This window comes from Triplophysa rosa, linkage group LG2 (genome assembly GCF_024868665.1).
Source record: "Triplophysa rosa linkage group LG2, Trosa_1v2, whole genome shotgun sequence".
Classification (NCBI taxonomy): domain Eukaryota; kingdom Metazoa; phylum Chordata; class Actinopteri; order Cypriniformes; family Nemacheilidae; genus Triplophysa; species Triplophysa rosa.
Window position 1 is genome coordinate 20,969,689 of NC_079891.1, and position 15,978 is coordinate 20,985,666.

Genomic DNA, 15,978 nt, shown 5'->3' on the forward strand with positions numbered 1-15,978 from the left:
TAACAGGTAAGACGTCACTATTGTGATTTATTTTATAAATAGTTTCATTTAGTCAGAAAAAAAGCAGCAGATATGGTATGTGTTCAGATGACATGTTTCAGATATATTTACGTGTAGGACGTAAGGTAGGTGGTGTTTTCCATTCTATTTAGAGTTTTTGTACACTGGCACTGCTCTGATGCGGTGAGCACAGAGCAAGGATTCATCCGTGCAGTGCAGTAGTGCCAAAGCACAACCCACGGAAAGAAAATAACTCCGCATATAACTGCAATTTTATGTTTCAAACTGAGATGGCAACAACAAGGCCAAACTTCCGGACTGCCGCTTTAATATAAAATTAATCATTTAAATTAGTTATATTACTTGAAATGGTCTGATATATTTGAAGTGTTATAGTTACAACGTACCATATATCTATAAATCTAAAGGCATAGTTCACCCAAAAATAAAAATTCTGTCATTTACTCACCAGTTGTTTCAAACCTGTATAAATTTTGTTTTCCAAACAGATCTGGGGCATCATAGACTTCCATAGTAGGGGGAAAAACTATTATTGTAGTTAATGGTGCCCCAGAATTCTTTAAAATTTAATATAATAGAACAATAGAACAAAGATTTATATACAGTTTTTGAACAACTTGACGGTGAGTAAATAACAGAGTTTTCATTTTTGGGTGAACTATCCCTTTAATTCACAGTAAAACAGGTATTGGCATACTAAACTTTTAGTAAAACCACGAAGACAATGACCTCCTAAAAGTTTTAGAAATCTTACACATGACATTATAATGATGCATGTATTTAGTAACATTCATAAAGGATATGGAAATCACTGAGTTTTAATACCTCTGCAGCCTCTAGAAGAGAAACCAAAGAAGCCAGCTCGACAAGAGTCACATGACATCCCTTCCACACCTGTCCGACAAATGCACTGGCCTGTGACTGGACGGCATGCTGAAGAGGAGGAGCCAATAGGATTGCAGTTACACCTATATAATGAAAAAAGAACAAAGCTGATAAAAAACTACCTGATGTCAATAAAAAAACATTAGTATTAATAATAAAAATAAAAATAAAGACAGCCCGACAAATAAGTAGAGAGATAGAAAGACAGTATATGATCAATAGCTTACATCTCACAGCCCAAGCTTGGCTGCAAGTTGAAGTACCCAACCTCACACTGTCCACAGTCCCTTCCTGTCACGTGACTCAGGCAAACACAACTTCCTGTGTCTGGGTGGCAGTCATTCAAAGGGCCTGAGGTACCAGCAACATTACAGGCACAAGCTAAAAAACAGAAATACAAAAGTACTTACAATACACAACTTTACAATGCAACGCAGCACCTAAAACCATGACGTTTATGCATAACCCACGTGTTACAACCCCCTGGCTCTAGGCGAGGAAACATTTCAAAGGGGAGGCCACACATGGGATTAAGTTTGAACAAATACACATTTAATAAAGAATAACACAAAATTACAATACCATTTTTTTTATGAAAAATATAACGAAAGAAGATTTGGCTGGCACCACAATCTAAGACATCCTCCTTTCTGAACCTCCCGCTTCTTAAGCCAGTTGCAATCTCAGGTAACACTCCACACCTGTTCCTGAAGGAAACCGTTTTGACAGAGCATAGCCATCTAATGGACAAACACACAAAAACACTTTGGGCCTTAACACACGTCATAAATTACACTCACGTTTGCACTTTTGCGCTGGTCTGAGCTCATCATCCAAAGCGTTTCCATAGTAACCCGCTCTGCATTTTTCACAATGGTCTCCAGTTGTATGTCTCACACACTTCAGACAGCGTCCGGTCATATGATCACACACACCCACTGCGTTGGGATCCACGTTCCCGTTACACTCACACCTCACACACGGCCGAACTTCACCGCCCCAGCCCAGAGGATTCCCATAGAAACCATCCTCACACAGTTCACACCGAACACCTGAGAAAATATTCATTAACAAAATACATTTAATTGGACTGAGGATTTGTGTTTCAGAACCATGTAAATGTCAAATAAAGTGTCTGCAACTGACCTCTCTGGCCCGTTGGGCAGTTAGTACAAACCACGTCCCCTGTGTCTGGCACCTGGGAGCAGGTGGTACGATCTGGACAAGGACAAGGTGAGCAAGCGCCCGGGATGCCATTCCAAACGTTGCCATAGTAACCATCCTGACAACGCTCACAATAAAGGCCAGTGGTGAAATCTGTGCAGTCACATACACCTGAAATGAAACATACACAAGCAGACGAAAATAAGAGTACGGTAGGATTCGACCTATGTTGACTCTCTCTCACACACACGCACACGCACGTTAGGTTTCTATACTTTCCATAGACCTAATGGTTTTTATTCCGGCCATCGGTCCCCACAATATAACTGTGTGAGACTTTTACTATCATTGTGGGGACATTTGTATAAAAACACACAATGTATATAGTACAAACACACACACGCAAGTGTGTGCAGAAAGTATTGGGTACAAGCTATCACATATCAGCCAAAGAACGGCGCACACAGACATATGCATGACCATAAAGTATAAAGTATCATATCATATGACATAATACTAGCTTGACTGCACAGAATCAAACTTATGCACATACTATACAATCCACCTCAGCCACAAAGATTCAGCAGTTGAAAATGCTCTACCCACTTATAACAGCAGATGGCAATATACCACTACACAAAGACTGAGAGGGTGCGTGAGAGACAGAAACAGAGAAAAAATGTGTGATTTTAAACGTTTGGCCACACTTGGGAAGGCCACATTTTTGAAAATGTCCTCATGAAGAAATGTCCTGTGAGACATGTCAAACACTCACTTGAAGGTTCTCCTAACTACTTGAAATGGTCTTACAACATTAGCCAGACAGTGTTTTACTATACATTTTATGTCAACAGGTTTATGTCATTATAAGGGTCTCAACAAATACAGCTGCTAATGTGAGTGTGTGTATGCGTACGTGTGAAAGAGAAAGAAATAGAGTAACACGCATACACACACACACAGGCACGCACGCACGCACGCACGCACGCACGCACGCACACACACACACACACACACACACACACACACACACACACACACACACACACACACACACACACACACACACACACACACACACACACACAGAGCGAGAGAGAGAGGGAGAAGGAGAGAGAGAATATGTGACTAAACTGAAATTCAAACACAGCTTAATCGTAGCTGCATGCAGCTGGATGGGAAAACATCACATTATGGCAGATATATACTGTATATATATATACACAGTATATACGAATACTACACAGCACACCAATAATTGTCCAGGTAAAATCAGACCATAAACACAAACAGCAGCAGCTCATATTTTGTATCGAATGTCTGTGTCCATCAGTGAGGTCATGTGGAGAAACTCTCACTGGTGCTCTGTGTGCTGCTAAATGACCATTATTAGTCAGATAACCACTAAAGACAAACTGCAGACTCCTGCCATCGCTCCAAACCACTAACCAACACTGAGAATGAGCATGGTTAACAACAATAGAATTAACAATACAGTATTAACACAATACTTGGTGGTTAACACTTGTCTCTATTTATTAAATCTCGATTTAAAACCAATATCATGTTTTCAAATGTTCTCATAATCCTGAATTCAGCATATTCCTATTCATTTTTGACCCCGCACAACAAAAGAACTAAAACGAAACAAATAAAAAAAAAATTGAAATTATATTTTATTAACAAGGTTCGGGAGGAGCACGTGCAGATAATTAACTCGGCTGGCTTTCGATAAACAATCACAGCAATCATCCTAACAGCCTATAAGTAGTTACCACCTCACCTCCATTCTCTCGGACGTTTCGCAACATCCCTCCTCCACCCCGATTCCACACCACTAGCCCGTTTTTACCTCGGCACCGGGGGGTATAATCCAGGTCCGGGCACACACCGAGCCCGGGGCCCTCTCCCCGGTCAAGGGGCAGGTGGTCCGAGTTCGAGGAGGATTACCTAGCTCGGAGCCCTCGCCCCTCAAACACGCATACTATCCGTCCCAGTTCATTAGCTGCAAGGCGAACTCATGAATTAATTATTAATCCCATTTGAAGCAGAAAGTTTTACATCCAATCTCAAAATGATGTTGACAATAAATTACACAATGCACTCGCATTAAAAAATGATATCCCCACAGTTGTGTTCTTAACTGGTCTTAAAATAAAAAGTCTTCTTACTCTCAGACAGTGATAAGATGGAGTTCTACAACATTGTTGGTGACTATTGAAATAAAAGGAAGAGACATTTATCACGATAACATCTATTAGTTAGCCCTTAGTTTATTGAAGCAATAGCTGTTTAGCAATAGCATTATACAATGTGAATACTAGGATGCAATGTGTGACATATTTTCACAAATGCATTGTGTGAATCAAGCAACCTCTTTTGGTTTCACAGAAAAAAACATTCATGGACATACTGAGTGCATTTTGTCCATGTTAAGTGTTCTCTGTTATCCACTAAATGAAAAGTACATTTACCCTTACGAAATTCCAATGCAAGGAAAATTTTTCAAAGAAAGTTTTCAAGCGCTGAGTTTACACTTTCGTAGACTAAATACAATTGGCTTTCTATGCACAAAATGCATTGAAGTGCATTATTGCAATTCATATTGCATTTCACGTAATTTACTAAGCCTACAAAATTTGCTGAGTTGCACTTGGCGCCCCATAGTGATTATGCTAATGTCATTAAGCAGAGTAACCATTATCAGTTTAAAAAGTTAAAAAAGTTTTGTGCTTTTAACCACTATCTACAAACATGTTTACACTTCAAACACATTCGCATCACTCTGAATAATGTAAGCGTGTGCTGCTGGTGCATATACATGATGTGTTACTCTGTTAATGTTTTAAAACCTGTTCATGATATCACACTTCTGAGGAGCTCGGTAAATACGCTTACAGTTAACAGGTCTGTGTACAATGAAAGGGCTTGTAACAGCGGTCTTGTAAAATATTTTATGCATTTTTATTCAATTTGCATTTGAAATAGGCCGATAAAAGCAGCAACCAACAGGCCTTGAATACATTGTGTTATAGATTGTGCACAGGAGAAAAATAGTAAAAACAACCACTTTGGTAGCCAATAATAGATGTATTGGCAACTAGCATGTAAAGAGGAGTGAAAAAGGTTTGTCTGGGTAATTCCACATCTTTCTATTCACATTTTCTACTGAAGTAGATGGACAAAACTCAGACTCGTTTTTCCTTTTATTTTTCAGTGCTTAGAGCTTTTAAACTCTCTTCTGGTCTTTCTCTGTAGTCCTCTCTCTTCTATCACTGCCCTTAGCCTCATGCCGCCATTCCTTCAGACCCCCCATCTTTCCCCAAGAAAGCATGCTGCCATATAAATTAAGAAGTATGTCGTCTCTGGTGTGGAATGAGCTCTGATTTCACAGATCTTGAGTGCGTCAATAGATCTAAATCAGAGGCAGAGAAAGCCAGAGACAGTGAGAAATAGATAGATGGACAGAGAGATCAATAAAGGGAACCAGTGTGGTGACTTTAATGAAAAGCACCTTAGTCTATAAACTAGTCTGGAGTCTTTACAGAAAGGCTGCTGCTTGCTTTAGGGGCATCTGTTTTTTTTCTGGATTCCGCCGCGTACTGCTTCCTCTGTTTATTTGTTCTGGTGAATTTAAGAGGCATTTTATTTGCAGTCTTTGGGAGGTCTGGAGACACAGTTTGTTTGTGTGTGCGTGCGTGTACAGACATATGTGTCTGAACTGGAGGAAATGAAATTTACTTAAAATCTACCACTACTATACAGTACATCACCTCAAAAATAACAAACTAAACAGTCACTAAGATCAATACTATTCTTTTATTCAACAAAACCCAGGAGTGACTGCAACACAAGCACAGCTGTATATTTTAGCAGATTTAATAGAACAGAATAAAATGCAAAGTGATTTAAATGAAATTTGTTTTAGCCCACCAAGACTGCAGACAAGCTCATGTCTACTACACAAGCTAAGACAAAAGTGTTATTGGTTCCAGTTGACCGAGTCCATGCGGGATCACCAAGGTCATCAGGTCAACATTAAATTCGATACAAAAGGCTAGCCTGTAGCATCAATTGCCAGTGTGCCTGACCGAACCTCACTGAATTTGAAACCTCACTGAGGTTTACACACAACTTGTACCATCCACTTGATTCACCCACCTCTACAATGGGTGACAGCACCATTATAACATTATAACACTAACAAGAAGATCAAAATACCATGGCTTTTCCCTAGTGCCATCTGATTTTTTTGTGACCAGTTAGATTTTATTCACAGCCCATCAGAGTTATTATAGCTTTGATTTTAGTTTTATTCATATTTTAAATTATAGCCTTTATTTTTAGATTTTGTGTTAATTATATTTAAAGTTTTAGCAATTTTGTTAAATGTTTTTAACATTTTATGTTGCTATATAAGATTCATTCATTTTTATTTTAGTTTTTGTTAATTATTGTAATTTTAGTGCATTAAACTTATTTCAGTTTATTTTTGAGGCAACATTTCAGTTTTTCTAATAATTTTTAGGTCAATATTTTATTTGATTTCAATGGACAGAAATGTTTTCAAAGTTTTAATTTTAGTAATCTAAAATAACCTTGCTGCCCACAGCACGTTGCAACCCAGCGGCAACAGGTGACAGGAGAGATTTGGAGCAAAGTCATTCAAAACCACACCTGACTCAAAACTGAAGGCTTGAAAATGACAGATGACAACATTTCTGTCAGCGCTGGAACCGGTGATGAGAACGTGTGCAATGTAGCCAAAATGATTAATCACAAGAAGGTAATCAGAGCACAGTTATTTGATATGACAAAGGTATTAAGAGAGAAAGCTGGCATGCAGAGAGACGAGGAAGGTGAGAGAGAGAGAAAGAGCATTTGATTCATTTTGAGTGTAAAAGAAATCCTGGATACCATCTGCCTGTTGCCCTTAGCAGATGTTACATTTGCCCTTATGGTAATACGAGGCAGATGTGGCACCTTTTGACAGGCAGATGTGATACACACACACACACACACAGAAATACAATCACAACATTGAAAGAGAACAAGCCCTTCCCTGTGTGCACATCAAAAGCTGTTGGCTTGAACTCGTTCATTTGCATTCTAAAATAAAAGTCTCCTTATTCCTTCAAACTGTTTCCCATCAGACAGTGATATGAGGTCAGCATTCTCACACAGAGAGACCCATTTATATTTAAAGACTACTTAATCAACACTAATCAAGTTTATCTTCAATTATGTCCAATTAATTGACACACAAGAGGGCCATATTCAAATCAGAATCTTAAATATTCACCGACAGAACGATACTCCTTGGCCGGATGTCTTTTGGGATTATTATATCAATGTCTTCATTTGAAATCCCATCTCTCTTCAGGCAATGTTTTTTCTCGTCGCCTGACATTTGTACCTCTCCTCTTTCTAAATTATTCACTGCTTTACACTGGCTAAATGTCAGCACCTCCACACGGGCCCTTCCAGACTCTTTTGGAGGGGTGAAAGAATGAGCGTAAAAATCAAGACGTCCCTCTTTTTCTGAAAACAGTAGGATGAAAGGACCCAACCCTGCAGCTGTCCTTTAGGAAAAGAAAGGAAGCTCTTTACCCCGATAGCTGTCGGTGCGTATCCGTCGTACCGCAGTTACCGGCTGGAATATTCATTAAGGCTTGGTCTACATTAAAAGCCTAATTAGACTGTAGCATTTGAATTTATGAGGCGCCAGATGGTTAGCAGAATACTTTTGGTTGCAATGGCATCCAGCCCTTTCCTTAGAGTACAGCTCACAACAAACAGATTTCTTTATGTGCATTAGAATGTAAATGTGTATTTACTCATGGACACCCTTACACTCGCTCACACTATTCTTGTATGGATACAGCTAAGAAGCTTTAAAGGTATAGTTTCTTTCTTCTGCAGAACACAAAAGAAGATATTTTAAAGAATGTTGTTAACTGAACAACGGCGGTATCCATTCGCTTCTATTGTATAGACACAAAACCAATGGGTACCGCCGTTGATTGGTTGCCAACATTGTATAGAATATCTCCTTTTGTGTTCTGCAAAAGAAAGAAAATCATACAGGTTTGAAAAGACAAGAGGGTGAATAAAATGAGGAATTTTCATTTTTGGGTGAACTGTCCCTTTAAGATACTGTACTAACAAGATCGAAAAGAGAAACCACTGAAAACCAAGAGATACGCTTTCAGTTTGCATCTTTGACGTTGAGAATGTGTGTTCACGACTTTGAGAAATAGACTGCTGATCCTCTATGACAAGACAGACAGTTGTCTTTTCTCACTTAAGAACACCTTTCTCCTTACATTATCTATTTTTAACTCTTTTAAAATGGCCTGCTGCAGTGAATAAGGACAATAGTGTCTGTAGGAACATATATAAACACTAGAATGGAACCAACAGAAAAACAGCTTTTAAATCCATGACTCACATTTACAAAACACGTTTGGAAAGAAAAACACATCACACTTACTCCCTTATAACAGGATAATCTAATAATGTACTTTTTTAAGTATAAGTCTAGCGTAGAGTATTATGTCAATGTACGACAGAAAAGCATGCTAAGTTGAAGGTTACATGTGGTTTTAGGCAAGCTTCTGGTAATATCCGTTTCTGCTATATTTGCTCTAAGTGCATATATTCAGACAAAAAGTCTTATCCTGAGAAAAGTAGACACTACAAAGTGTTTTATGTTTGCATCAAGTAATTCATCGTTTACGTTAAATTCGCTGATCCATACATGATTACGTTGCGCACCTACATTGCATCGTGTGCAAAAGAAAGTGAGAAAAAGAGAATCCAAACAACAGACCATAAACTACAATCCATACATTAAGGTGGAAAATAAACGCACTTCACATCAGTGAGTGGATACAGTTTATACATACATTTCTATGAAAACACAAACTCACTGGAGCTCTCTTTTTCTGTTACTACTTATACCCTCCCCTCCTCCCTCCCAAACAAGACAAATACCAGCCCCCCAGCCTAATTTTATGGATGGAATCCCTTAAATCATCTTTCTCAGGAAAATACTCCACAAACAGACAGAAAAACACACGGGCGCAGAATATGTGTGCATCTGAAGGACATATGCTTGACTTCATTACCCCTCCGGCGCAACGCTGTGCGAGATTTCCATTTTTCTGCTGCAAATATTAACATTCTCCAATCTGTTGTATTGCTCGCAGGAAAATAGATATGACACAAACAAGCGCACTTTAAATAAATCACAATTATGAAGCACCACCAGCTCCAGCCTGGAGAGGTAAGTGTCCCCCTCCTCTCTTATCTCCAGCCAAACAAACAACACCTGTGCTGAATGACAAGACCAATAACCAATTAACAGTCAATTACACCCAAATTACATTACCGTGAGCAACACCCTCTCGCTATAAGGAAATAAATTGGGGGGCGTGGTCTGCCTGCATTGTTAGACGGCGAACCTTTCGATGAGATTGAACTGGCGCTTATCAAAGGACTAACATAACATAATTAGGTTTACAAATACGAAATGAGCTTAAAAGACGCTGTGTTTTTCAGCGCACAGTAAAATGAAGAGTGATGCGAGCATATGCTAATATACAGCGAGCGGGTTTTCAGCAGGGACTCTAATGCGAGCCTAGCTCTATTTACTAACCTGGAAAATATTTAAGCAGCTAAATGGCAATGAACAGCACCCGCTGTGGGTCCTGTGAAATCTGCTTTGAAGTTAAACAGGTTCATAAATAAATAAAAGAAAGCGGCTCCTCCTTTCCTCCAGGGAGGTGGAGATTTCCTGTGCATACATTGAATCTTTAGGCACCTCCCTGGAGCTCCTCACACTTTGATTCTCTCTCTCGAGTTCAGCTCCTCCTGCCGTCCCTCCATTTTTCATTTCTCACGTACTTATGAACGGCTCTTTCGCCTCCCCCTCCAGTAGTAGATAAAGTCATGTCTGACATTAATTTGTAATGTTAAAGACTTGTACCAAACTAATCACACATTACGCTCATAATACAAATGACGGAGGTTTAATTTGCCACACATTAAGAGGGTGAAATTACTCATCAGAGTGAACGAAAGAGAGCAAGATGGAAAGCCAAACGCACAAATCCACGCCAGGAGTCGTTGCTTGGAGCAGACACGCACAAATAAACCTTCTTGCGTAATCGACATTACAATTAATTAGCCGCGGGCTTGTTCGCAGGTCTGAGACTGGTGAATGTGAACTCTATCTAGCCCTTACAGAAACACAGCCCGCCTTTCTATCTGCTAATGGGGTCAGTGGAAGAAGAATGGAAGAGTGAGAGAGGAAGACCTTAGGGAACAAGGGGAAGCGGTAAGGAAAATGACAGGAAGAGGATTATGAGAGATTGTGCTGAGGGATAGAAAAACAAAAAGGAGAGACTGTAGTTAGAGACAATATGAGGAGGAGGAGGACCACCTGGGGATAAATGGATAGGATAAATGGCAATGTTCAATAGGGAAGCTGCAGGAATGGAGGTCCCTCGTTTCAGTTCAAAGTCTTATTTTTAGAGTCTTTTCTTTTACATTTATGCATTTGGCAGACGCTTTTATCCAAAGCTACTTACATTGCATTGCACTATACATTTTTTTTGTTTCCGACTATGTGGATCGAACCCATGACCTTGGCGTTGCTAACGCCATGCTCTTACCACTGGAAAGCTAGTTTCTTTTAAGTGTTTCTTCTATGATATAACACACATGCATTTGGTGAATCAACTTTTTTTGCTTTTTCTGAGTTTCATTCCTGTTTTGAAACACTGTCTGTATATAGCGCAGAATGTGGAAATTGTACTTGAGTACAAGTAAAGATACCTGTCAAAAAATCTACTCAAGTAAAAGTACCGTGTTTAAAATTTACTCAAAGTAAAAGTTACTTAGTTACTTTTTAAAAGAGGGAGGGAGACCTCTCCTGTTTTGTGCAACACCAACATTAGTCATAGTGCCTAATTTTAAATACAGGTACATCTCAAAAAATTAGAATATCGTGAAATAGGTCAATATTTTTTGTCACTCATTTCAGAAAGTGAAACCCATATATTATATATATATATTATATTATATTTCAAGCCTTTATTTCTATGGCTTACAGATAATGAAAACCCAAAATCCAGTGTCTCAGACAATTAGAATATTACCTAAGATCAATAAAAAAGGATATTTTAAACAGAAATGTCAGGCTTCTGAAAAGTATGTTCATTTCTTTGCACTCAATATTTGGTTGGGCCTCCTTTTGCATGAATTGCATCAATGCGGCGTGGCATGGAGGCAATCAGCCTGTGGCACTGCTCAGGTGTAATGGAAGCCCAGGTTACTTTGATAGCGGCCTTCAGGTCATCTGCATTGTTGGGTCTGGTGTCTCTCATCATAGATTCTCTGTGGGGTTCAGGTCAGGCGGGTTTGCTGGCCAATCAGGCACAATACCACCATATGTCATTGAACCAGCTTTTGGTACCTTTGAAAGTGTGGGCAGGTGCCAAGTCCTGCTTGAAAATGAAATTAGCATCTCCATAAAGCTTGTCAGCAGAAGGAAGCATGAAGTACTCTAAAATTTCCTGGTAGATGGCTGCGTTGACTGTGGACTTCAAAAAACACAGTGGACCAACACCAGCAGATGACATGGCAGCCCAAATCATTACAGACTGTGGAAACTTTACACTGGACTTTTAGCAACATGGATTCTGTGCCTCTTCCTCCAGACTCTGGGACCTTGATTTCCAAATGAAATGCAAAATTTACTTTCATCTGAAAAGAGGACTTTGGTCCACTGTGTTTTCTGAAGTCCACAGTCAACGCAGCCATCTACCAGGAAATTTTAGCTGACCTTCTGCTGACAAGCTTTATGGAGATGGTGATTTCATTTTCCAGCAGGACTTGGCATATAATAAATAAAGGCTTGAAATATTTCACTCTATGTGTAATGAATCTATATAATATGTGGGTTTCACTTTCTGAAATGAGTGACAAAAAATATTGACCTTTTTCATTTTTTTAGACGTACCTGTATTAAAACGGGTTACAAGTGCACTGCAACATTTTTTTTTTGCCTTGTTTTGCAGAAATATCACAGAATCCTATAGCAGAAATATTAATGAAACAATTCTTAAATCAATAAATATTTTCTTCAGAAGCAAAATTAAGCCTTAAACAAGATTGTAAGCCTTATTTTCTTAATAAATAATCAATGGTACACACTGCTAAGTTTCAGCAGTGAAACCACGTATAAGGGGCTGTGTTCACCGAGGCGCATTTACGCGGCTGAAAACTGCAGGAGCTCGGCTGAAAACGCCCGCTGCAGGCGCAGCGTTCTGCCCAAAGTTGAGCATTTTTCTCGGTGGACACAGCCTCTAATGGTTCCACGTTTGTACGGAATGAGAGTAAATGTGATGATTTACCGTTGTAACCTGATCGTTACCATGGCAACATGTTCGCCATTGATCGCAGTTAACAAGAAACATGAATCCCAAGCAGTGCTCGAATTGAATCAAGTCTTATGGGGGGTCCCCACCATAAGACTTTATTTTGGTGGGGGTGGGGGTTAGTCTCGCAATATACAATTTATACAAAATACACAATATATTTGATCATAATATGCATAACTATTTACTATTCAGGGCTCAACGCTAAGGATTTTTTCTACTGGCCCAGTCGGGCAAGTGATTCCAATTTTTACTGGCCCTGCCAAAATTTTCACTGGCCCCACCACAAAAAAAGTGTTAAATAATATCTAGTTATTTGTTTGTTCGTTTTTTTACCTATGTAATCTTAATAAATAAGCGTATGTTACCATAAAAACTATTAGCCCATGACTATTCAACTATTGCTGAAAACAACTAATCAGTAATTAATCAAATAAGATCAAGTAATCAAAGTATGTGCAATAGCACAGATAAATGTAATAAAGCAAACATACAAATAATCAGTGCATTTCAGGTGTTTTAGATGGTCTAATAATTATCAGGTACAGAAATTAAATAATGTAAATACTTTATAGTCTCCACTGTATTAAATATAATATTGATTTAATCTTACTAAAGTTATAATTTAATCAGTGGAGAGCAGTGAGTGTTTTTGTCTTCGTTCTTTGTTGTTTGATGAACAAAACTGAGACGTTTATTATGCTGCTGCCCCTTTAAGAGAAGCACTGATACCAAGAGTTTAATCCGTTTGATACGTATCTGCCGTTTTTGGCCAAAGACTGGTTAAGTGAGGCAATTTTAACTAAAACACAGACAGAGCCGCTGTGTTTTGTTTAAGTTCAGAGCTTCACAGTGCGCTCTCGCGGTGTTGCCATGTTTACATATTTTTAAGCATTTGTTGTTAAGTCTTTTCTTATGAAGCTGCAGATACATTATATAGTTAGTAAAGTGAACAGTTGAGCATAGTGGTTTTTTGCCTTATAAAATTTTGGCGATTTGTAGGTTTATTTTTGGCTTGTCATTGTTTGCTGTTCTTATCAACAATATGATCTGGCAACACGGTCATTTCCTGGCAGGGCTGGTGAGGCTTTCAAAATGATTTTCATATGACTTTCTTGCACCGCGCTTACAGAAGAGAGAGACATATGATGCACGTTTCAATAGTATCCAGTTTCTGAACAGCGGTCACAGAATGAGGGGGCGGAGCTTTCGTTCTTAGACGAAGTCGCGCCAGTCTTGGAGTCTTGGAGTGTGATTTGCTATTGTTACACGCGAAAACGTCATATTCTTAAATAAGGCTGCTTTTCAGGTCTTACATGTGTGAGTTATAATACATTAAGGTATGGTACAAAAAGCCATTTAAAACATCAATCTTGTGTAGAATTATTGTATAATGAATGTGTTTCATTGTATTAGCTTTTTGTGTTCCTGTTGATGGTGTTAGAAATAATGTTTCAAACTTGAGGGCATTTTGCATGATTGAATTAGTTTTATTGTTTTATGGTTAAAAAAAATGCAGCATTGTTTTAAACGAAACATCATTTAAATCAAACATACACTGTAAAACAAATGATAAAAATTACAATTGATCAAATTCACCCAGTTTGTTAAAGTATAATGGTAAAACATAATGCTATAATATAATCATATGACACATATTAAACAAATAACACAAAATATTAACCTCCATGTACAATTGCCTTGTTGAAATGGCTTTGAATGTGACTTTTTAATTTGACCAGTTTGACTGGCTTAAACACACTGGCCGAGCAAAAAGGACAGTGGAATTCCTGCAACAGTTGGTACATTGCTGCAACTCAGGTAAAGAATTACCTTGCTGAATCGTTGGATGTCTCTACAAGAGATAAAACACAATTATATCAGCAGTGACAAATCCGATTAAAAACCTCGACGATAAGTAAAATCAACTCAAACAATGCATATAACAAATGAAGTGGAATAAACTATTTATGGGTAGTTGATAGACTAAAATGCTTTTTTTTTAAATAACTATGAATAACTATAAAGATAAATCTGCTATATGCTACCCAGCAAACACAGAACGTTCCCCTAACGTTAGTTTTTGGTTCCCTTTTGGTTATTTTTTTGGGAACCAAAAAATAACGTTCTAAGAACGTTCTTTTCAGGTTTTATTTTTTTGCAACCAGAAAATAACGTTCCCAGAACGTTGCAGGCTGGTTTGTTTTAAATAACCAGAAAATAACCAGAAAATAACGTTCTCTGATGGTTATTTATTGGTTATTTTTTGCAACCAGAAAATAACCAGAAAATAACGTTCTCTGATGGTTATTTTCTGGTTATTTTTTTGCAACCAGAAAATAACCAGAAAATAACGTTCTCTGATGGTTATTTATTGGTTATTTTTTGCAACCAGAAAATAACCAGAAAATAACGTTCTCTGATGGTTATTTTTTGGTTATTTTTTTGCAACCAGAAAATAACCAGAAAATAACGTTCTCTGATGGTTATTTTTTGGTTATTTTTTTGCAACCAGAAAATAACCAGAAAGTAACGTTCCCTGATGGTTATTTTTTGGCTATTTTTTATGGTAAAAATAGTCAAAACTGGTAAACGTCAGTGACGTGAAATACATAAATTATAAGATCACATTAACACATGTTATACTGACCAAATGAAATTAATAAATGTGCCTTTTAATGGCTGAAAATAATAAACTAGTTAAGCTAAATGAAAATGCAATCATATATGTGTATTTCTTTAGTGTGGTTGTCTGTTACTGTATGTGTGCGCGCTCGAGCACGTGCATTCTCCGCTCCGTCGCGCACTTCCGTCATTTAAAAATTAACGGTCATTTCGTTTTACCTCACCCACTAACACATTAGTTTAGCGGTTTATTTATTTTAATTTTTTATTTAAAACCGTACAGATTTGAGAGTAAACTTATATTTTCGTGATTTTCGATTGATTTGACACATCTAAATCAACAGACCATGATGAAAGGACTGAAGCTCAGGGCTTTTGATTGTTAAATCTAAAGACGGAGCCGCGCTATACTTCTGTGGTGAGACAATAATATTGTTAGCCTGAAGATAATTCAATGTTTATTCTTCTGTCAATAAAAATCTGCTTTAAATATTGTGTTGAAGTCATTGGTTATTTTATTTCGATATCTATAATGTCTGATGTTGAGGTAGGCCTACACACAGTGTGGTTTTATTAGAAATGATATACTGTGCTGTTTAAATCGAAAATTAGGCTACTTTAGTGATGAAAAAGGAATTATTAGGCTAAAAGAATAATCTAATGCATTGATTTCATCCTCCATATTGTGTGGGATGATGTATTTTACTTATTTTAATTATATTAACGTTAGACAAGCGATGGATAAAAACACAGCATGGATGTATTCATTACTGACGTGTAAACGGACCGAGAAAAATATTTTAGGCTAACGTTCTGGGAACGTTCCCCTAACGTTAGT

At 38.0% G+C, this 15,978-nt stretch overlaps 1 protein-coding gene across 2 annotated transcripts in view; it reads right to left on the bottom strand.

Moving 5' to 3' along the window:
- Positions 1 to 15,978, bottom strand: part of lamc3 (laminin, gamma 3) — a 106,819-nt gene that overhangs the window by 11,085 nt on the left and 79,756 nt on the right. For both annotated transcript variants that reach the window (XM_057355075.1, XM_057355084.1), the window contains 4 exons: positions 2,053 to 2,241; positions 1,707 to 1,958; positions 1,134 to 1,287; positions 847 to 989 (listed from right to left, as the gene is read on the bottom strand). In XM_057355075.1, coding sequence (XP_057211058.1) covers positions 847 to 989; positions 1,134 to 1,287; positions 1,707 to 1,958; positions 2,053 to 2,241 — 738 coding nt within the window. The remainder of the gene's footprint in view (positions 1 to 846; positions 990 to 1,133; positions 1,288 to 1,706; positions 1,959 to 2,052; positions 2,242 to 15,978) is intronic.